Below are 24,455 nucleotides of genomic sequence, written 5' to 3' on the forward strand. Positions count from 1 at the left end.
GACTCACCAGCCCATTCTCACAGAAATCTCAGGCTGGTCTTTAATTTATAGATGTCTGGAATATCAAAAGGTATTCAAAAAGGCATTTCTGTTTCAGAGACCCTGGTTGCTCTGAGCAGTGGCATACTGTGGGTTGCCACATTCCGGGGCCCCACAGAAATGGGGGAGGGAGGGAAATGGGTGGAGCACACCTGTGCATTGATCTGCCTAATGGTGTCTGCGTCACCCAGGAGATGTCAGCTGCAGAGCCATTCCATTGTCTGGAGGGGTCACTTCCTGGTTCACATGGAGAAACCGTTTCTCAATGGAGCCCAGCAATGGAAGCACACAGCTGTATTACTGAGGCATCACTGGGTGTGCCTGACAATTTTGCACCGGGGGTAACCTCCCCTGTGCCCCCCCCCAATGCTACACCACTGCTTTGGATACCTTGTGTGTATTGTAGCAGAAGAAATTAGCAATTAGCTCAGGGGAGAAGGGAAGAATCTTTCTCATCTTCCCAGAGTAGCTGAATACCTGCTTCAGCTGCTGTCTCCTGTCTTCAACCCCAAATCCACAGAAATGTCACGGGCCGCCTCAATGGTACTCAAGGACCTCTGGTGGTCCAGGGCCCACAGTTTGGGAACTCCTGGTTTAGGGCTCAGTGCTAATGTGCAGAATTAGCTTAAATGTGACCAGCATGTATCCATGTCTTGTGTCCATAAACAGTGCACTCTTTGCAAATTGCTATGCAATATGAACTAATCTGCACTTCTGGAGCTAATGTGCATATTGAAATTTCGTTATCCCTGGGATTTTCTGTTTCTCTGAATGTTGCAATATAGTCCTCTGGTGTTTAAATGCATCATAATATTCATTCACAGACACATTTTGAGAGAGAACTTGAGAGAGCATGAACATTTTTATATGTACTCTGAGGACTTTTTTAAAATTGCAGATTGATTAGGAAATGGGTAGAAATGTGGAAGTGGCCAGACCAGAATTAAATTCACCTGTCTCTTTCTTTGCACAATTACTTAATAAGATGAGAATTTCATACGAGCCTATAATTTAGAATATTATAACCTTGCTAAAAATCAATGACCATGTTGCTGCTGACTTCTATGAGTTTTTTTATTGTGCCTTATGTGATTAGAAACCATAAACATGCTGGTTTTGAACCTGAGCTCCACGAGTTACATTTATTTTCTCAACAATATTATTGAACCTGATTCTTGCTCTAGAACTGTTGATTGCTGTTTTGATTTTAAAAATAATAATCAATATTTTTGTATTAAAAAATCAGTAAAGATGGATCAATGGAAACTGAGCTTTGACATTTTAAAATCAAGTGGTGGCTTTTAAATCATAGGTTTACAAATGCAGTCTCATCACAGTTTAATGAAATCCACAAAGTAACAGTTTTCATGCTTTGTTTTGTTTTTGAGATGTTTCAGCTGTTACTGGAAAAAGGAAAGTGATGTTGCAAATTGAAGGCTAACTTTGAGGAGGCCAGAATTAGTGTGATCAGATGGATGAAGTGTATTTGTGAAAGGGTGGTTAAGGTTGGAATGCCAAATCATGGCTTGGTTTTATTTCTTATGAATGAACAATCAAGGATCCTCATTGCTGCCCTTACCTCCTGATTTCCCTATGGTGATTCCTTTCTGGTTTTAGCAAAATATTTTGTTTCTTTCAAATTGGAAATCTTCGATTGTGGCAGTTGCCTTGGATATCAGTACCAAGCCATGGTTCGATGTTGCATGTAAACTTTTCTAAAAATCCATGCAAGATTACACTGCAATTTTACTCCAAGCAATAGGCTACTCTTTTGGAATACAGTGGTACCTTGGTTTTCGAACGTAATCCGTTCTGGAAGACTGTTCGACTTCCAAAACGTTCGAAAACTGAAGCACAATGGGTGGTCTGCAATTTCAGTGGAGAAAATTGGGGGGGGGTGGAACTCAGCGGAAGCTGTCCGATTTCCGAAAAGCGTTCAAAAATGGAACCAATTAGTTCCGGGTTTTCAGCGTTCAAAACTGAAACATTTGGCTTCCGAGGTGCTCGGAAACTGAGGTACCACTGTATATTTTGCAGAGGTATCATAAATTTGCATTCTTGTTTTCAATACAGGAAGAACATTCTTCGTTTCTTGGATGCAGAAAGAGATGTCTCAGTAGTCAAAAGCAGCTTCAAGCCAGGAGATGTAATCCATTATGTGCTAGACAGACGCCGCACACTAAATATTTCTCAGGATTTACACAGTCTTCTTCCTGAAGTTTCACCAATGAAGAACCGCCGATTTAAGTCATGTGCTGTTGTAGGAAATTCTGGTATTCTCCTTGATAGTGGCTGTGGAAAAGAGATTGACAACCACGAGTTTGTTATAAGGTGAGCATTCATCTCTCACTTGACAGGTTGTCTTTTACTTCAGCAGTAATGAACACAAATGTTTTAACTTGGAACAATGATTTGGAATTGCTAAATGATAACTTTCACTGTGTGGTGCCCAGAGTTAAATATATTTCACAATAAAAAGAACAGGTCCGTCTTTTATATTGCAAATGAGAATTTGCACTGTTGGAGACCGCGGTGAGATTTGTAAGATTGTTTTGTAGGTTCTGGTTTTGCTCTTTATGCAGGCAAAAATCACTATTCCAATAGCAAGCTGGCTCTGCAAAATGAAAATGTTTTCATTTTCTCCTTCCTGCCAATAGTCATAGCAGAAAATCACCACCTTTACTTATTATATATGCACTGTATGGGGTACAATTTATGTGAAATGCATTGAGGATTAGCCAGATAGCTCCCATTAAGGGAATTGGAAGTCACACATCTAAACCCTTGTGTGCTGCACCAAAAATATATTCTGGCTGCATCTGCAAATGTATTCACATATTTTAGTTTAAATAATTAGTTTGTTTGTCCAAAACAAAGTGTTCTACTTTGTCAAAGGTCAGCGAGAAATTGAAAGGAGTTGTGGCCACTGTTTAATAGACTGTCACGTACGAATGTAAAACAAGTTTTAGTTGAAAATACGAGGCATTGGGTGCCATCCAGAACCATTAAAAATCAATCTGAGTTTTGCTGTTGGCTTGAGTGGAATATGGTTTATGCCCACTATGCTTTTAGCAAGTCACAGTTTTCCATGCCTAATAGAACGGACATGATCCTGCCACTTCCATCTGTCTGAATAGCATTTTCTCAGCTCTTGTATCAGAATCAGTGGGCCTAAGTCGGCAGTCCTAAGCAAGTTCAGTATTGTGAAGGCTCGAGTTCAGTGGGACTTACTTCTGAGTATGTATACCTAAGTCATAGCTGTCAACGTTTCCCTTTTTTTAAGGGGAATTCCCTTATTCCGAATAGGATTCCTCGCAAGAAAAGGGAAAAGTTGACAGCTATGACCTAAGTACTTACTATGTAAGTAAGTAAACACTATTGAAATCTGTGTGAATTATTGCTGTGGCTTATTTTTGTGAGGTTTGGTTTTGGATGTGAATGTTGTTTCAGATCATATAACGAAGAGGTCTTTGAAAAATTCAAAACTTGCTCTTTGCACATTTATGGCACCTATTTACCGCTATTGTTGCCCTAATATACTGCTGCTTCATCACCCTGCACATTCTGCCCCAGTTAGTCATCTACATGGGAATTGGCTGGGGCAAGGGGAGAACAGCCAGATTGCCTTGGTCATGGTGACACATGCCCTCATATTGGATGTCCTGTCCCTTCTGCCCCCCAGAACAGTACCCGTGCTTTCACAAAAGGCTGTAAGTTTCATGGGAAGTAAACATTTTCTTGAAATATGCCCCATGCTATTTTAGCTCGGCGTTACTGAAATCATGCATAGGATTTCGCTGTTGAAAGTGCTGATGGATTGAACCTCTGCCCCCTCTCATCACTGATAAGTACATCCAGGACTAAGTGCAGAGAGAGATGAAATGATATCTCAAAATGTTATCACACCTTTCTTTTCTTAATTGCGGAATGCTGTCCTTGATTAAGGGACTTTAAAAAGATCAAGAATGCACACCCAGAACCCTACAAGACACTCCTTAATCTACATGCTAAACGTGATGTTTTCTCAATCATTTGTTAAGATGGGTGCACCTCATACCTTTTAAGAGTTTTAGACCTTAAAGCATGTAAAATAAAAAGAAGTTAAAAGGTACTTGCTTTTTCTCTGTATACAGTGAAAGAAACAGTAAGTGAAACAAACATTAAGTAACTCCAAGACATGCACTGTTCATTCATCGACTCCATCTAGGGTGTTTCACAAGCATATACAGTAGGTTTTTTGAGCTTATATTAGAATAGCACAGGGGTCAGAAAACTTATTCAGTAGGGGGCTGGTCCACTGTCCCTTAGACCTTGTGGGGGCCGGACTATGGGTTTTTTTTGGGGGGGGGGGTGAGCGAATTCGTATGCCCCACAAATAACCCAGAGATGCATTTTAAATAAAAGGACACATTCTACTCATGTAAAAACACGCTGATTCCCGGATTGTCCGCAGGCCGGATTGAGAAGGCGATTGGGCCAGATCCAGCCCCTGGGCCTTAGTTTGCCTATCCATGGAATAGCATATTTGAGGCCTGGGTCTTTTATTAGTGCCACCACCTGTTCTCCTAACTTAGGTTCTCATATTGCTCTATTTGGACACGGAATGCCCTGTGATTTACTCTTCTTTCATTTGTGACCAATGCAGACCCATTCCTGCTAGCCAGAATCTGGGAATGCTCTTCTTATTTGCATGTGTTCAGAAAGGGGACAGACTCACAGGAGTCATTGCTTGTCTGAAAAGTATAATGCAGGCAGCTGTCTTGGGATTCAATTTTGAAAATAATATCACATTCAATACACTGGATACAAGTCTCTCAGTGTGTTAGTCAAGTTAACTGCTATAGCTGGCATGTTGGAATCCAGGGATGTATAAACTTTTAATATCTGCAGAGTAATTCCAATTTATCCAGCAGTGAATCTGCTAAAGCAAGATGAATGCATAGTATAGGATATTCAAGGATGCCGTGTGTGAAGTATTTGAAATCAGCAATGTATGCATTCATTATATTCTATTAAATGAATCTGGATTTCTATTTTTAAAGGGGCTAGACTTGATAGATCTTGCTCTTCTGTAAGATAGCACAGAAATACTCCTGTACTCTTCCTAGGGCAATTCTCTGGAAGCAGTCTGTATTACAAAAGATAAGAAAATTTATTGCTAAGTCTCTGTGCATCTGTAAATGGCATGGTTCTAGTTCATGCTTTCCCTACATGCTCTCTTGCAAGAGATTCAGTCAAGAACTGGCTAGATAGTTAAGTTGAAATACCTACCATTAAATTGATCAGATAGGTCACAACTGACTTTATTGATGAATTATATGAATAAAATGATAGGAATGTTGCACTCCCCTACCAGAAACGGCAATCAAACATTTGTTCAGTTGATTGCAGTGTTTCCCAACCTTGGACCTCCAGCTGTTTTTGAACTACAACTCCCATCATCCCTGACTAGCAAGACCAGTGGCAAGGGATGATGGGAATTGTAGTCCAAAAACAGCTGGAGGCCCAAGGTTGGGAAACACTGGATTAGAGCATCCTTGCTAGTGTGAGCACAAATCAGCTACTGACTTTCTGTTGCTCTTCTGGCTCCAATGTAAGAACTGAATCAGGCATATGTGAAAAGCCATAAGGGAGAACAAATAAACGTGTATGTATGTAGAGAGGAATTTAGAATAAGACTGTGAAATAACACAGAGATGAAGTCAAAAGATGGAACTTCTGTAGATTCCGTTTGGATATACTTTCTTTCTCCCCTTTCTCCACTCTATCAAATTTCCTGCCCACTATTACACAGGCAGAGTTTAATAAACCTGATTCCTTAAGTGGCCTGTGTACCTCAGAAGAAGCCATATTTTTCATTCTATAGAGTGATGTGTGGTCAGTGTTTTTAATTTTTTATGGAGTGGCATTGTTGTGCTAGCTAATGATGCCATTGCATTCTACATGGTGGGAGAAACTTGCTAGTATTATTCAAGACAGTCTTAGTGTCTGCCACATGGCCAAGTATATTGTCTAGATGGGCTTAAGCTTTCTTGACTCAGGAGGAAGGCCCATAAAATAGCCATACTTAGCCAAGACTCAGGAAGTAACAGATCCCTCCTGAATAAAGGTAATTGGTCTTCAGCATATTTGGTTGCAACCAACACTGGTGCTCTGCCTGTGCAATAGATTTTCACTCGTACAGAGGAATTTCCCTTTCCTCTTGATTGCAGACACCACTACACTTCAGATCCTCAATATCTGTTAGGGAGCAGATTAAGGGGGATGCAAGGAGAGGAGGGGAAGGAGGAAAGTTCTGTTGTGTGCTCACGCAGTGTTGAATATAGCCCATTATGTCCGTGTCTAAATATCACTCAAGAACAAGCATGCATACAAAAAGATGGTAACTTGTTGGTTATGTAATTCCAAGCAAGTAGTTTATCCCTGCTTCACAAAATACTATTGAACTAGTAAAAGGTAAAGGTACCCCTGACCGTTAGGTCCAGTTGTGGATGACTCTGGGGTTGCAGTGCTCATCTCGCTCTATAGGCCAAGGGAGCCGGCGTTTGTCCGCAGACAGCTTCCGGGTCATGTGGCCAGCATGACTAAGCCGCTTCTGGTGAACCAGAGCAGTGCACGGAAACGCCGTTTACCTCCCCGCTGGAGCGGTACCTATTTATCTACTTGCACTTCGATGTGATTTCGAACTGCTAGGCGGGTAGGAGCTGGGACCGAGCAACGGGAGCTCACCCCGTCGCGGGGATTTGAACCACCAACCTTCCAATTGGCAAGCCCTAGGCTCAATGGTTTAGACCACAGCACCATCCATGTCCTGCCACTATTGAACTAGGTCATATTTAATAAGTATGCTTACATTTTTACTTTCACTAAACATACCTAGAATTCAATGTAACACCAAGGAGACAAAGTGACAATCCCCTGTACTGATTGTAAGCGGCTGGTCAGAAATGTCATAGCAGCTGCTGCCCGTGGTTCTGAAGTTTCATAGCTCTTCAATGGAGGAGAATGTACTATTGGGGGAGAATGGGGTGGCATGGCAGGCAGAATTTGGCCCGCAGGCCTTAAGTTCCCCTCTGCTGTACTAAATCATGCACTATTCTGATTCCCAGTACCTCTGCAATTTCCACAATACCTGTTGCAGATTATACCCCAACATCTTACATTTATATTTTGTGGGTGTATATTTTCCATGCAGCAGATCTTTAGCTCTCCAGCTGGTGGTCTCATGGGCATATAAGTATTATCTGTATAATCTTTACATAGCAAAGCAGAACGAAAGATAATGTGTATGTAGATTTGAAGAACTGGATTGTAGAGTTAAAAAACAACAACCAGGAATAAAGTGTCTAGGCCACATCTGCTTGTTGAAGCAAACACTCCAGTCTCTCCTACAGAAAGCATTAGAGTATTTTCAGAAGGTAGATGTATAGATCAAGGATGACAATCATTATTTTATGCCGTGTTATTCTTGCTACCTGTTATTCACATGGAAAAACTAGCCTTTGAAGCTGTCACACGAAAGGCCATGCAGGTCCCCAAAGACTCTTTTATATCCAAAACTGAAAAAGTCACTATAAAAAATAAGAATGAGTGAACGTGTTTTTGGCCCTCCAAAAGAGATGAGATTTTGCAGATCAACAATGAGAGACTGAAACGAGTGGCAACTATTTTAAAAATGTTCATTTTCATTAAAAAAAAAGAAAACAGTCGTTCAGCCTGTTCGTCATATAGTCTGAAAATTTCTTGTTTACCAGGCAGGTTTTTAATCTTGCCTAAAGACCAGATGGCAGGACTGGAGAGGCTTTCACTCTCAAGAGACTTGGGTGAAACATGGGTGAAACTGGCTACCTTATATTCTCTTTCCCCCTGAAATTTAAATATATCCCTTTTGCTTATTTTTTTCATGCCCTTACAAACTACTGGCTTCAACAGATGAAACAATCTGAGAACTATGTTTAGCATCCTTCATGCAACTCAAAACTGAGAATGTGAGTTCTTCCCCCACTTTGTTCTTTCTTCCTCAAACTAATCAATTGCAGCATGCTGAAACCACTGCCACTGTTTTTAGCAAAGCAACACACTGTCCATAAATAGGTACTGTAAAAAGATAAAATTCACTTTCCTAAATTTGTTTCTGCACAGAATGAGTGGCCTCATGCCTGTAGATTTACATACTGCATGCTTGCGAAAGTGGGGGCTCTCAAGTGACATTAATGAAACCTCAAAATATAAATGCAAAATAAAATTTTGATGGATTTTAGTAGCTTACTTTTTATATTGCAGAAGAACCTACTGCAGTTGGCTCATGGTATCAGGGTCCCAGATACCACTGGCTATTGAGTGTCAGTGGGAAAGAAATATATTTCCTCTTTTTCAAAATCCAGATTAACAACAAGATATATACCAGACTTCCTCAACCTTGGCCCTCCAGATGTTTTGGCCTACAACTCCCATGATCCCTAGCTAGCAGGACCAGTGGTCAGGGATGCTGGGAATTGCCGTCTCAAAACATCTGGAGGGCCAAGGTTGAGGAAGCCTGATCTATACATTAGGCAAGCAGCATGCACTTACAGTCCTAGTAAGGTTAGCTGAGAGATGTAGAACCTGTGGCCCTCCAGATGTTGTTGGAGCCCATCAGCCTCATATAGCATAGCTTAATAGTCAGCAGTCATGGGAGTTGTAGTCCAACAATGAATGGAGAGTCCTGGGTTCCTTATCTGTAGGGTAATAATAATAATAATAATTTGTTATTTATACCCCGCTCATCTGGCTGGGTTTCCCCAGCCACTCTGGGCAGCTTCCAACAGAACACTAAAATACAATAACCTATTAAACATTAAAAGCATCCCTAAACAGGTCTGCCTTCAGATGTCTTCTAAAAGTTTGGTAGTTATTTTTCTCTTTGACATCTGCTGGGAGGGCGTTCCACAGGGCGGTTGCCACTACCAAGAAGGCCCTCTGCCTGGTTCCCTGTAACTTGGCTTCTCGTAGCGAGGGAACCGCCAGAAGGCCCTTGGCGCTGGACCTCAGTGTCCGGGCAGAATGATGGAGGTGGAGACGCTCCTTCAGGTATACCGGACCAAGGCCGTTTAGGGCTTTAAAGGTCAGCACCAACACTCTGAATTGTGCTTGGAAACGTACTGGGAGCCAGTGTAGGTCTTTAAAGACCGGTGTTATATGGTCTCGGCGGCCGCTCCCTGTCACCAGTCTAGCCGTCGCATTCTGGATTAGTTGTAGTTTCCGGGTTACCTTCAAAGGTAGCCCCACATAGAGCATTGCAGTAGTCCAAGCGGGAGATAACTAGAGCATGCCCCACTATGGTGAGACAGTCTGTAGGGTCTCAGCCTGCATACCAGATGGAGCTGATAAACAGCTGCCCTGGACACAGCTGAATAGGGTGTTCCGATTCATATCTTTTTTGCAGCCATTTCTTGATCTCTCATGATAACTGTTGTTTTTTTCATGGCCTGCTTCAAAACTTAAGAGATGACACATTTTATGATTTGCTGCATGCATGAACTGTTAAATAAAATGTCCGTTTGTATCCTAAGGGTCAGTGCCTGGACACTTGAAACTTTGAAGTTTAAGTTCTGTATTGGTCTGGCCCATAAGTATTCCTTGGTAAGGCTAAGACCAGTAAAATAGCAAATGGGTTTAGTGTCTGTTTTTAGTTAACCTCATCACTTTTAACACAGCAATACGCGCATATGTACCACAGGCTTTGTATGGAAGAACAAAACCCGGGAGGGTATGCTGGAAAAGTGTAACTCATGAAATAGCTGGACACGGAAAACCTTGAAAAGAGCTCTCTGCTTCTGAAGAATGGTATAGAGGCAAATTTGTGCAATGATATATATATATATATGAAGAAAAGCAGGGAAAGTGTTGGAGGGTGGAAAGTGTTGGAGGGTGGAAAGTGGTTCTATGAGCTGTGGCTTAAAAGACTCACCAGACCATAAGACGCACCTAGTTTTTGGAGGAGGAAAACAAGGAAAAAAATATTCTGAATCTCAGAAGCCAGAACAACAAGAGGGATCACTGTGCAGCAAAAGCAGTGATCCCCCTTGCTGTTCTGGCTTCTGGGATAGCTGCACAGCCTGCATTCGCTCCATAAGACGCACACACATTTCCCCATACTTTTTAGGAGGGAAAAAGTGAGTCTTATAGAGCAAAAAACACGGTATGTTACATTGGCCAGACAGATGCTTCCAAAAAGCGCATCTCTGTATAATGTTCTCTGATACAGATCTGTGCACAAGTTACAACATTGTACAAGTACTTATACTTTTTTTAGGGGAGAGGGCTCTATCATAATGGGAAAGTCTTCTTCTCTGACCGTGGGTAACTTATAAATACCCACTTACCTGATACCTACAAAGTAACCCGTGTGTTTTGCCTAACATTGGAGATAGGTCAAGAGAATGGTATATAAGTATACAGAGATGGGGAATCAGCCATTGTGTATTTCTCCCCCACCCCCTAAAGGCTGGAATCTCCATAGCACCCACAGTTTATGTAGTTTGAATGTCTGCCACCTTCTTCATATTCCGCCTTAACACTCTTTCAAGATGACTTCACGTCATCCAGCTTTTCTTCTCCATCCCTTTGCTTTGCTTATTTCGCCTGATTAGGAGAAGTGGACTTAAAATATGTATATGCCTCCAACCCTCCAATATCTAAAATGTACTGAAATTTTCTGCTCTGGAGAGAAGCAGCAACATAGAACCCTTATCCTTTATCTAACTATGTTTGATAGTAGCTACTGGAACTCCCAATTTTTGTTTCTGTTTCATTTAGTTGCAATGCATTTTTTTTTAAAAAAAGCATCACTAATTTCCCCATTGTGAAACACTGATGTTAGCTAAAATAGTGAAATCTTTCTAAAGTTCTTTTGCTGCCATTGTTTCCTGGTTGCTCACAGATTGCATTTTAAATCCTTCCATAAACATATTAATGGAAGGTTCTGCAACAAAGGTATCAGTAGCATTGCAGTCTTTCACAGGAAGTGATGAATCACTGATACTCTTGCTGTTCATATTTATAGTCATGCACCTGCTTCCTTGAGTCAATATGCAGTCTGAAGAATGGCACTTATTTCAGATATGTGCTCATAGTGGAATGGACCATGCTGCAAATGGCTGAAATATTTACAGGAGTGTTTTGTAAGATGAAGTGCTTTTTGAAATAGAAGGAGAGGTGGCTAGATTATCACAACGACTGAGATTTTAAATAACAAAGCTGCCCAGAGATTATTTTGAGCAGATGCAAAGGAAAGCTTTTCTTCCTTCTACCTTCTGAGTAAAAGAGACATTAATTTAGATGGGAAAAGTAAAGATTAGGGTGTAATCTTATTTACAGTAGGTGGTTGGGTGTGATGATCTAATGTTTCCAGTATTCTTCAGCTTATACTTGGCATTTAGGTAACTGCGGCCTGGTAGTCATTTATGACTGGTGGACATGTATTTTTTATTATAATTACTGAAAACCAATGAGGAGATTTGCGGGTTGTACTTTAGTTGTACTAAAGTAGCAATGGTGAGTCCAGGATTGCCTCCTCTTGTACCAACCTACCCACTTCCCTAATATGTGTCCCATCTAGGATGAAAGCGTGGTTGGTGGTGGCATGGGATAGAGCCCTTTTAGTGGCTCCCACCATCATTGTAGAACTGTCAGGGTTCAGCCCTTCCCAAGCCTCAAACCTGGGGTCTCCTCAGAAGAGGAGCAGAGGATACGGTGAACCAGGTAGGAACTTCAGAGCTGCATCAAGCATGGATGGACTAGCTGGATGCAAGGCTACTTGAGAAACTGAGGAAGCACCTGCTCAGATCAGGGCTGGCTGAGAGCTGGGAAGGGGCAGAGCTTTCAGATCCTGTAGAAGCTCCCAGTCTGAGATGATTCATTGTGGAGGCAATAGTTCTTATTCAAACTCCATCCTGCCTGACCTGGGGAATATGGACAGGACACATTGCCCTGAGAAGACTAGATGTACCCCAGTTACCTAAGGCTTTTTAAAATGGCAATGATTTTTCTAAACCTGAATCCAGTCCTTAGCAGGAGACTTGCAGGACAGACAGCCAAATCATAGGGAGAGGCTATTGTACCTACTTCTTATAGGAAGCAATAAGGTCAGTCCCTCAGTAGCCTTTGCCATTGATGTCAGCCTGCGTCCCCTGTTCCTATGTAGGCTCCTATGTAGGTTCCTAGGCTCAATATGCCTAGAGTTATACAAGGTGACCAGTATAATAAGTTTGCTATGCCCTCACACCTGCCTTTGCTTACAAATGGCAACACATTTGGGATTTTAAAATAGAAAGCTGCCACTTATACAATGGTATATGAGGTTTTATGGAACATTTGACAGCATTTTACAATGTTCAAATAATAAGCAGTCAGTTTATGTCAACTAAGTAGCATGGCAACCATTTTATAAAAATATACATGTTTTTACAGATAAATATGTGAGCAGGGCTGCATTACAGTTTGAAATACCAGCCGCAGAATGATTAATTTGATGGGTCTTATGACAGCATTCTTATCAGTGCATCCTGATGGCAACTGTCGAAAGGGTGTAAGTGTGAGTGAGTGAGTGAGTGAGTGAGTGAGAGAGAGTGTGTGTTAGGGATGAATCCTTCTATTCCAATCTGTGTCAGATCTGCCAGTGCTTATCCATAAACCCATTCTGTCCATTTCTGAATTAATATATGGAATCTGCAGGGGAATGTGGGTTTTAAACGCGTTTTGACACTTTTTGAAGCCGAGAACTGTGTTGCAAAACTCGGAGAAGTGCAAAACCCCTAGGATAATTGTGTGATGATTTACACATTAGACTGGGAGGTGTTGATCAGGTTAGTCTGCATTGGAATTCAGAGAAATCAAATTCCTCTAGTGTGGTACCTTTAGAGTAAATGAACACTCTGTTAATTTCAAGAGCACTGGTTAGTTCCTTACAGCCTAAATATAAAACATTCTTCAGAAGTTCGTTGCATTCATTGAAATGGCGCTTATCTTCTAGGGAACGTACTTTAAATCAGTGGCCCATTCATTCAGCAGGTACGCTGTTCTTCGTCTTGCTTAAGTGCATCATAAAGTAAGAGGTCCTTGTTGATTTCAGTGGGATTTAAGATGCTTCTGGATCTCACCCAATATTTTTTAGATGGCTAGATGCCACACAGTGCTTTGCCACACAGCATGTGGGATGCCACAGCCTTGCACGTTCATTTTCAGCCTTTATTTCACACACACCTTTTTATCTGAGTTAATGTTTCATATTTATTATTTTATTTTTTCCCATTAATCTCTTCCTCTTCAGGTGCAATCTAGCTCCCGTGGTGGAGTATGCTGCCGATGTGGGGACTAAATCAGATTTTATTACCATGAACCCATCAGTTGTACAAAGAGCATTTGGAGGCTTTCGGAATGAGAGTGACAGAGAGAAATTTGTGCATAGGCTATCCATGCTGAATGACAGTGTCCTTTGGATCCCTGCTTTCATGGTCAAAGGCGGAGAGAAGCATGTGGAGTGGGTTAATGCATTAATCCTTAAGAATAAATTGAAAGTGCGAACTGCCTATCCATCACTGAGACTTATTCATGCTGTCAGAGGGTAAGTGTCTGGAAAAGACTGGCCTGTCCTTGGCACAATAGAACTCATAACTAAAATTTTCACTAGAGTGAAAGAATAGCACTGGAAAGGTTTATGATAATTCTGTTCTTACCACAATGGAGTATGCTTTCGATAAAGTCATGCTTGTTTGCCTGAAAACGTTTCCCACTCATTTAGTCCAGGCAGAGGCAAACATTGGCAAAGATTTGATTTGGTGACCTCCCTTTCCTCTCTTTATGGGGCAGAGTGACTTTATGAGGAATTATTTGAAACCTTCTAATTTATAACAGAACCAGCTAATCCCAATATTAAACACTCTTATTTGAAAGTTGTGTTTCTGTCCTCCAGCTGTATGTGTTAAATTTCTTCTTCTGAAACAGGCCTTTAGTAGCCATAATTCTCCAGTACAATCAAGAAAATGGATAAGCTTAACAGGCCAGACATGGAGTACCTCTTTGTGATTTGTTTTTCTCTCAATCCTTCTTGTACCTCTTTTTAAATCCTCCCCAAAAGTTTCTGTGTCAATTTAGAAAATATAGACAAAGTTGCTATTCTAATTTCAGCTCCATTTCTAATGTCTAGCTCCTATTGCCCTAGTTCCTCTGTTTATGCATTAAGAATTGCATTAGTCATTTTGTCACAAAAGTCGAATTCTTGTCTGTTGTGATGTATTAAGTCTTCCTTAGAGACACTTCTTTCTAGAATTTATTTCTTTATTGTGCTGCATTGCTGTGCTGTGTGTTTTCCTGTTTCACTTTTTCCTCTTTTCTTTTTTAAAAAATTGTATCATAGCATATTTGTGGCTAGAATTAGCAGTTTTTCAGTCCATTAAGCATTGCTTGCTTATTAAATGGGAGATACCCTGTGGATTGAAGATGCTTTATGAAATGATAGGATTTTCATACTGAACTTGCTGTCAGTATTTGTGCCCTATGCAAATTTAACTGTCAAGTAAGTAGTGAGTTGGATGCAGAGAAATCCATGCATAAGGAACTGGAAGAAGCAGACTTTAATACCCCTCCTCCCTGGCAGAAAACCTCCCCCATGAGTTGTGGCACAGGGGTCTGAGAGAGCAGAGAATATCAGAAAACAGAGGTTGCCCTCAGCCATTTTTTTTTTCATAACTCCTCTTTTCCCTCTCAGCCTACTGCTTTATCCCATCCAGCAATGTTTTGCAATCTCCTAGGAAGCCTTCTCCAAGAGCTTCTGGTGGAGAAGGTCCTACTAAGCACACATTTCTATGGATCCAAAGGAATATTTTCTTCATTGATAGAACGTTTGAATGATATTAATCTAATACAGGCGGTGACCATATTGTGCAGGGGGTTCCATTTCCAGTCCCTGTGCATGTCGGGTGTGCGCATAAGCCTCCCCCATTCCACCCCGTTCTGCACTCTTCCGAGTCCAAAATAACTCATGTGTCGGCAATCATGTCAATTGGACACACCTGAAATGTTCACCGCTTGTATAAAAAGGTAAAGGGACCCCTGACCATTAGGTCCAGTTGTGACCGACTCTGGGGTTGCGGCACTCATCTCGCTTTATTGGCCGAGGGAGCCTGAGTACAGCTTCTGGGCCAGCATGACTAAGCCGCTTCTGGTGAACCAGAGCAGCTCACGGAAACGCCGTTTACCTTCCCGCTGGAGTGGGAGTACTTGCACTTTGACATGCTAGGTTGGCAGGAGCAGGGACCAAGCAACGGGAGCTCACCCCATCACGGGGATTCAAACCACCGACCTTCTGATTGGCAAGTCCTAGGCTCTGTGGTTTAACCCACAGCGCCACCCGCATCCCATCGCCGTTTGTATAGATCAGCTTTTAAATCTCATTCAAAACATTCCATCAATTTGGAGATTGACTTGGCTCTGCCACCACAGTTAGAAGCATCCACATGCCCATTGCTGGAAACGGCAGGACAGGAAAGCGTTCTTGGGCTGGAGTCCTGCTTGCAGATTTCCCATAGGAATCTGGGTGGCCACTATAAGAACAGGATGCTGGACTAGAATGGCCATTGGCCTGATCCAATGGGCTCTTCTATGTACCCCATTAAAAACATTTAAATATGTACCAGAAGGTTTTGTCCATTTTGTAAGTGTCCCTGATATTGTTATGATGGGGCTCTTTCTTATATCTGCATACGTTCACAAGTCATTTCAAAATTTTAAGTATATTACACAAGCACAGCTATCAATCAAATGAACAATCTTTTTTAAAAAAAATAGCTCTAATGCAGTAAATGGTTTTTTTTTAAATGAAATAATCTAGAAACAAATCAAGCATACATTAACTTCCATAGAGAACTCTCCTTTCAGCTTTTCCGTCATCTCCCCCAGTCTATAGTTACCCACAAGCAAACAAACAAAACCCTTCATATTTTCCCTGTGAGAGTATCGATAGAAGTTCAACTTCTTTCTGCTCGGATAGGGCTTGAGCGTGGGAGAAGGATTTGATCAGTTCTCATTTAAAGGTAAACCTGCTTAATTTCCAAAACATTGCATGAACTGAAATACAGCCATCCTTTGAAATGGTTGTACAGTGTCTACAAAAATGCCTATGTGAGGGTAAAGTGTGCAAAAAAACACACATATACATGAAAATGACATACAAGAATGCATTCTATCGGGAGAAGTAGCTTTGCAAAAATGTGTGTATTTGGAGAAATTTGCACTAATTAATTTTCACGGCAGCTGACATGGAAATGGGGAGAACTGAACAAAAGATTAGAAAAATGAGCAACGTAGAGAAACCACAATTGACAGATTCTCTCATCCCTGTTCTTGATAACACATGCTGGCAATATTTGCATTATACTTACATCCAAGGAAAGACTGCGCTCAGAAGCAGAGAGTGGAGCCAAACATCTGAATGCCTTTTCCAATTGTTCTCTGTGTGACTTTTCTCACAAGTAGTTGAAAGGATTCAAATGCAGGCCCTGTTTTAAAAGGCTGGGGTTTTTACTCAGCTGTAATGTTTAAGCCAGTCTTTTAAATCCAACTTTCCCCATCTTCAGATCTTCCCAAGAAGAAAAAGTGTGACATTCCATGCAGCAACATGAATGATCTTTTCACTCTAGCATCTGAACATTTTTCAGCAGCACTTTTCTAGGGCCCTTGCTCCCCATAGCTTTGTTGATTACTCTGTTAAATAAGCTCATATCACCTATTAGTTACAGAGGTAGAGAGTTGCCACCATTATACCTGGTAGAACTCCTGTAGAGCTGCACAAAAATCAAGGAGACAAAAAACCCCAGAAATGAAACAGTTGCAGGGTTTGGGGTTTTTAAAAGTTTGGTTCAAAGATGCAGTGATGGAAGAAAGCTATACATGAAATTCTGTATGTCATGCAGTTATTTTGTTTGCTGTTGGATTGTTTGGGGAGAATTTAAGACCATCAGTGCCATTTATGGGGGGAGGAATACATCAAACAACAAAGCAGACAGGCTTTCAGAATTAAAAATCAGGATTAAAAACTAAAAAGCAAAAAATCTTTGCCTCCTTCTGAAAGGAAAGGAACTCTACAGTTCTATGATTCTATAATTCTTGGGAGAGTCATGGTGTTCCAATGGAACAGGTCCTGTACTTGCTTCAATTGCAGTTGTGAAGGGACCATAGGGGGCCATTTGAGGATGGTCTTAATCAGATACACTTGCAAAGTTTTCCTGAGCCAGGTTTAGGGAAGTCTTTTAGGAAGCATGCTCCAAAGGCAAGGCTGACATTATTCTGTTTGGATGAAAATCCATGGCAGAAAATCCATGGCAGAAAAGATGTGCCAGCTTCCCTGGCTGACGAAAGCTTTCCATGGCCAGAAGAGAATTGTCTCCTGGCTGAGCAAAGCTTTATCAGCCAGGCATAATGGCAGCAAAAGATCCAGTTGAAAATAGTTTTGGCATGCTGAATATTCGGCTGCCAGAACCTCTACCAGCCACTTACTTCATTACTGTTTAATGTGATGGAACAAGGCTGCTCCATCCCATTAAATATTACCAGAATCAAGAAGTACAGGGGCATTAGAGAGAGTAGGGAAGCCAAACCTTCATGAAGAACCTGCATATGTTGGTGTTACTCTCCCATTTTTGGACTTGGGTCCCTGCCCCTCTTTCCCCAGCCTTCTCTGAGTTCACTAATTAAGTGTTTATGCCACCAGATGAACCCACAAAGACCCACAATTTCCCTAGCGAAGCAGAGGGAAAGTGTCTCTTTAACTTGCTTAAAAGCAGTGATGGGGCACACCAGCAGAGCTCATCTGGCAGGCCTGCTTGGGCATCTGTTAAACCCTGTCCTTGTCATCTCCCTGCCCCAGTTCTGTCCATGTAAGTTGTAGCAATGCCTGCGTGAGGAGTGCAGTCCCACATCTTTGCCCCATCACACTAGCTGCTACTGAAAAGTAGGCCTTTTCTGAGATGGTGCTATAGGAAAAGAATGCAGTGACTAGAAAAACTGGGAAAGCTGCTGCCTCTGATTGGGAACAATTCGTGGAGTTGATACTAGAGTTGGGCATAAATGATGCTGGGTCAACATGGCTTTGGTTGAGGCAGTTCCCTTTTCCTAATTGGACATATTTAGTATTTTTAGTGTCATATTTAGCAGAGTGTACAACAGGACTTTTCAGAAATAATGTTGCCAAGAAGAAAATATATGAGTATTATGTGGTTGTTAAATTTAGAAAAATGTAATATTTTAAATGAAATTGTACATTTCGTGTGTGTGTGTGTGTGTGTGTGTGTGTATCCTCTTCTCTTGTTATGGAAACCTTTAACAACAACAACAACCTTCATAATTGATCTGCACTCATCCGTAAGAGCTTAGAAGTGCAAAACATACCGGTATTAAGCTATGCTGACTTTAAAGAATATTTAAATCAAATGATATTATATGAGTCTTGGATTCTTGGGTACCACACTTCCTTTCTGTGGGCAGAACAGTAAGAACAAACTGGAAAGTACTACATACATATTGCCCTGACCACAAAAATAATGGAACTTAAAAATTGTATGGCCTAGGGGAAACTGTTTCAGAAAATGTTGCACATCCCTATTCATTTGTTAAGCCTTTCCTCTCCCCATTGGAAGAAAGTAGGGGTGTGTGTGTGTGTGTGAGTGAGTGAGTGAGAGAGAGAGAGAGAGAGGCAGGCAGAGGGTGTGTGTGTGTGTGTGTGTGTGTGTGTGTGCGTGCGCGCGTGGTTCATGCTGGTTTGAGAATTTCCTCTGGGATGCAATGCCTGAACAGGCACAGTGTTGTGTTGTATTCTATTACGAATCAAGCCTCGTATGCACTTAATATGATCTGTGCACGTCAAAGCAATCTTACTCTTCCGACAAAAGGGAGTGATATTGTTGTCGGCTTCAGCTGCTATTGAGCACAGCAAGATCTTGAAAACATGAGCCATTAAGTTACTATCTAATAAGCAAATTATGGCAAATTAAGGAATGCAAATTTAACAGAGGCATAAGAAAAGAGTACAATGGGGAACTGAAGATTGCTGCTAGGCGGGGTGTGTGTGTGTAAGAGTCAGGAAATAGCAACATACTCACTGAGGCCTTGCCTTTTAATTGAAGAAGGGAGGAAGCTGTGAAAAAGCTTCTTATGATGTTCCCATTAGATAATACCAGTTATCACTGGCTGCACGGCAACACCAAGAGGAGATAATGTGGGTGCTACTGTTGAAAGACAGATGAATCTGATTTGTGGGAAATACGAACCTATGGAAGTTAGTCTAATGTATATACTCTTAGACCACCCATCACCCCTCCCAGTTAGTAGATGGCTCTGCGTACTATGGGAGGAAGTAGGTGAAGATAAGACTAGAAGAGCCATAGCTGCATGGTAGGGTGCACACTTTGCATTCAGAAAGCCCCCAGCCTCTTCCATTAAAGCAGGAGTGGCTAATATTGCTGTATCCCAACTCACATCATTCCCAGACAGCATAGCCAGTAGTAAGAATTACTGTTGCTTTTCCAAAGCCATCACTTCACCATTGGAGGCAGTGTTAGAAACTGAGATATGAAAGCTAGGAGCTAAATGGCACCTTAAACCTAGGATGTGCATAAAGGCCACAATCCAGCCAACCCCCCTGTGAAATGAATACACATGATTTAAGTTTAAACATTAATGGGCAAAATTTGGCCACAACTTTATTGATTACAGAATGTGAGCGGTATTGGCTTAGGCATTGGCATCCAAACTATAACTGACTCCTGCCCGCCTTGCAGGGAGACTGGTAAGGGTAACCAACCAAAGAGGGAGCTCGGTTGATGGCAATCAATTCAAGCTCTACCCCGGGGCTCCCGGTGGGACATGGCATGGACCTCACCCCTCCGTGGGCTTCGGATGAAATCCAGACCCCCAGATTCCTTTAACGGAATACCCTTGTTCATGAAGGGGCAGGTGATGGCCGCACCTCCCCTCCCCCCCCCACATCACTAATCCAGTGCCTAACTGCCACATGAGTCGCTCGCCACCGATACCCTCACACCTGCTAGATATGAAAGCTAGGAGCTAAATGGCACCTTAAACCTAGGTTATGGGCGCAACAACAGAATGTCTAGACACTTTTTAAATAACAATAATACAAAGCTGAAAATGAATGAACTGCAGCCAAAATATTATGTTCATTTTTCACATCGTCTAATCCTTCCCCTGCCCACTCCCCTAATATTCTTAAGAGGGTCTCTCCTCCCGTCTTCAGAAAGTAGCTGGAAGTGGGGAGGCAGAAAAAGGTCCTCCTTTCCTTCCACTTCTGCAGTTATAATCTGAAATCTTAGGGGCAGTACTGCGCCCAGAGCTCAGAAACTGCTCACGCTAATGAAATTTCCTGTTGCAAAATGCGCCTAGAACAATGGCAATTTCGAACACTGGTTGGAGGTGCTCAGTCCATAAACCATGGGAGCTGTCCCATAGCAAAGGTACTAGCATATATAAATATTGCATATTTATAGACAGCATTGGGGAGAAGTTGTTGGTGATGCTGGGACACCTTGGGCCTGTTCTTCCTACAAATCAAAAGAACTCTAGTCTTACCTCATCGATCACTGAAGGGATGACGTTAGCCCTTGGGAAAACAAATCCCCTCAAGTCCACACATGCCTGCCCTGGGCATGGACACAGCTGCCACTACCTCTTCCAGCCCAGGCTTTGTGGAAGAGGGTTCCCGAGTGAATGACTGGCAATGTCACTTGCCTGTTCAAGCTTAAGAAAACCCTGAGCTAGATAATAGTTGCAGTAGTGGTAGCAGTGCCTGCTGGATCTCTGTCTTTGTGGCACAGTGGAAAAGGAACACAGGGCTACTCTGGAAATGATTAAGTAGTAAAGCAAACAAAGGGAGCAAAAAGATGGGCGATTAACAAAGCAGAGAGTCTGTGCCAGCCGGAAAATGGGTGAAGCCCCTCGTTGAGCTCAGAGTTGGGTAAAAGAACAAAGGCCTGTGGCAGAGTTCCAGGACTGCAGTTTGTCCTTGGAAAATTTTTAAGACACCAGTCAGTTTGGAGTAAGCTCAGTAGTTTATAATTTTATGGAGGGAAATAAAGATGTAAGATTGCTGCAGTTTGAATGGCAAGTGGCCACGCCCCAGTGATGCAGGTGGCATCCCTCCACACTCCAGCCGGGTCACTAGCTGGTCCCGGATGCTCTCCCACAACACCGCACCCCAGGGAAGGGGAGCGGACATGTAAGATTGATTTGGTTAAACTAGAATATGTAGCCATAATCGAAGGAAACCATGGAAGGATGGATGGGAAGTCAATTAATTGTATTTCCCCCCCTCCTTTTTGTGCTTATTTCTTTCTTTGTTTTTTCTTTCTGTATTTACAAATCAATAAATTAAAGCTATAGCATTAAAGAAAGCATTGCAGTTTTCCCTGGTGTGCTCTAGAGGAAAGGTTAGAAGTTAACCCATGAGCAGGAGAGCAGGGCAGTCTGCAAGGCAACAGACAGGACTGTGCCTATGGGAAAAGCGAGACCTTCTTGGAGTGTAAAGCTGGGAGCCCTTCCATCCTAGGTTCAGGCTGTATACAGTGGTACCTCAGGTTAAGAACTTAATTTGTTCTGGAGGTCCGTTCTTAACCTGAAACTGTTCTTAACCTGAGGTACCACTTTAACTAATGGGGCCTTGTGCCGCCGCCACACGATTTCTGTTCTCATCCTGAGGTAAAGTTTTTAACCCAAGGTAATATTTCTGGGTTAGTGGAGTCTGTAACCTGAAGCATATGTAACCTGAAGTGTCTGTAACCCGAGGTATATGTGTAAATAAACCATATATCATAAAGATACCACATTTGTGTGCCATTTCCAAAGGAAACATGAACCCTTGGGGAAACGCCTGGAACTCTCTGGAATCTCACACTGCAGTGGAGATTGTGGGTGACGTGTAACAGTATATAGTAGACTGTACAGTCCTTAGATTTTTTAAAAAATTAAGCAGTATATAAATGCTTTTGAATGCATACATATATAGATCCACTCCTGGTGCTGTAGATCACATCACCAAGTGTAGGGTAAGAGTCAGGCTAGCAGTATTATCACCTACGGCCCAAAGATCAGGAAAGTTCTCAAATATTGAAGGAACTTGTCTCCACCACCAAGTGGTAGCAGGTGGGTAATCATATCATCTCTAATGACGTCCTGATGATACAGCAATTGCCACTTTAGTAGCAATGTGGTGCTAACATGTAAGACATACCCTCATAAATTAATATATTTTATCTGGAAAGTAAAGGAAAGCTTCCCTTTTTAACATTTGCAAACAGTTTATTTCATTCTGATCCATATTAGCAGCCAAGCACTGCCTTGTGTTTTATTTAAAACAGGAACATTTGCATAGAACATCCATTTACAAAGAGTGTTGTTGTTTTTTAATTAGATTTTAATGATGAGGCTGTTAGTCAGCAAAGTCACAGAGGCTGTTATGGCACTTTTTAATACATAGAAATGAATCCAGTGTCATATTTTTTTTAGAATAAATAAATACAGGAATCTTTCTTTTTAAGCTCTACCAGAGGCACATCATTAGGAACATCTCCTCAAGTAGCAACCTGAACTCAAATCAATATAATCTGAGTAGGGGACACATAAACAGGACAGTATTATATTTAATAGCCTAAGTGAGTCCATTAAACTGTTTTGGAGTAAAGGAATATTTATCTCCGATAGTAACATGTCCCTTTGTGCCTGTCTAACAGGCTCTGTTTTACCTTCTGAAAAACACAACTGCTCAGTAGATACTGTGGAAAAGAATAGAATTCTTTTTTCACCCTGTCTTTCTATAACATTTTATTATGAGTTCTATCTCTAAAAACTGCCTGAACACACACAATTGAATTGTTTATTATTTATATAACAGTAATGTCAAAGTTTCCAGCTGAGCATATGGCCCCATTGTTCTACTTTTTGTAGAAAATACAGCTCAGGATATTAGTGACATGCAGTCAAAGCATGAAAATTTCATTGTCAGCAACCTTTTATATTCAGTTTATTTTGCATCCGCTTCTATATCTAGAGCTCTTTGGTGTGACCTTGAGTTGACTTACTGTAGCTTGAAGTTTGGAAGCCTTTTCTGGCTGAAAAGTGATATACAAATAAATTGGAAAAATAATTTATTTGATTTGATTTGATTTGATTTGATTTCATCAGTTCTTGATACCAGCACATGCTGGAGCATACAGTATCATTAAAACTACCAGAAAAATCTGTTCAAACAAATAACAAATCAGATAAAAAATGTGAAATTGGTATAGATATATAACATTTAAAATTAAAAAATACATAATGAAAAACCAATTTACAGCTTAAACATCAGGTGCCCTCCATAAAAGCTGTCACCAAAAGGCAAGTCAGGCTGACTCCAGCCTTTCTGCAATGAGGAGGGAATTCTGCAACCAAGGGGCCACCATGGAAAAGAACCTGTTTTATGTTGCTGCACCATGATATACAGTGGTACCTCGGGTTACATACGCTTCAGGTTACAGGCTCCGCTAACCCAGAAATAGTGCTTCAGGTTAAGAACTTTGCTTCAGGATGAGAACAGAAATCATGCTCCGGCGGCGCGGCGGCAGCAGGAGGCCCCATTAACTAAAGTGGTGCATCAGGTTAAGTAAAGTTTCAGGTTAAGTACGGACCTCTGGAACGAATTAAGTACTTAACCCGAGGTACCACTGTATTTTAATAGTAAATGTTTATCTGAAACAATCTCTTTGTTTAACTTTAAGTTATGTAACTCTCTTGATTAGAAAGATCAATAGTTTATGCCCAGTAAACTATTTTGCAGACAAATAAACACAGTTTCTTGTAACTATTGTACTGCAATAAATGCTGTGTGTTCATTCCCTTTCTTTTTCTTTTTTTGGGATCAGAGCTGTGCTCTGGATAACTGCGCAACGTATTTGTGCATTGTTTCTAAATAGTTTTTGCCAAATTTTCTTACATAATTGTGGGTACATTGTTGAAAACATAATTGGGATAATCAGTGCACTGCAGTGTTCATTAACAGTTGAAAGCAGTTTCTGAAAGGTGACATTAAAATTATTACTTTCTGCATCTAGACTTCAGTGTCAGGTTAATTGCAAAGTCATTCCAGTTTCCAGGATAGAAATGTAACATTGAAACATAAGAGGAATTTGATGGATGTTTCTAGGGACATGAAATGCATTGAAGCCAGACTTCCTTGAATGTAGATCTCCTAGCCGAATTCAGTGGAAAGAACATAACATATATGTATAGCAGTATCCCTTAATACTCCACAGCTTTCCATGATGAGACAGCTTGCCTTGAGCCAGGGATCTCAGACACAGTGGTGTAGCTTGGATTGCTGGCACCCGGGGCAG

At 41.4% G+C, this 24,455-nt stretch overlaps 1 protein-coding gene across 1 annotated transcript in view; it reads left to right on the forward strand.

The window, feature by feature from the left end:
- Positions 1 to 24,455, forward strand: part of ST8SIA4 (ST8 alpha-N-acetyl-neuraminide alpha-2,8-sialyltransferase 4) — an 89,410-nt gene that overhangs the window by 20,183 nt on the left and 44,772 nt on the right. The window contains exons 3-4 of the mRNA XM_028748144.2: positions 2,113 to 2,370; positions 13,349 to 13,642. Of these exons, the coding sequence (XP_028603977.1) occupies positions 2,113 to 2,370; positions 13,349 to 13,642 (552 nt within the window). The remainder of the gene's footprint in view (positions 1 to 2,112; positions 2,371 to 13,348; positions 13,643 to 24,455) is intronic.

This window comes from Podarcis muralis, chromosome 11 (genome assembly GCF_964188315.1).
Source record: "Podarcis muralis chromosome 11, rPodMur119.hap1.1, whole genome shotgun sequence".
Lineage (NCBI taxonomy): Eukaryota > Metazoa > Chordata > Lepidosauria > Squamata > Lacertidae > Podarcis > Podarcis muralis.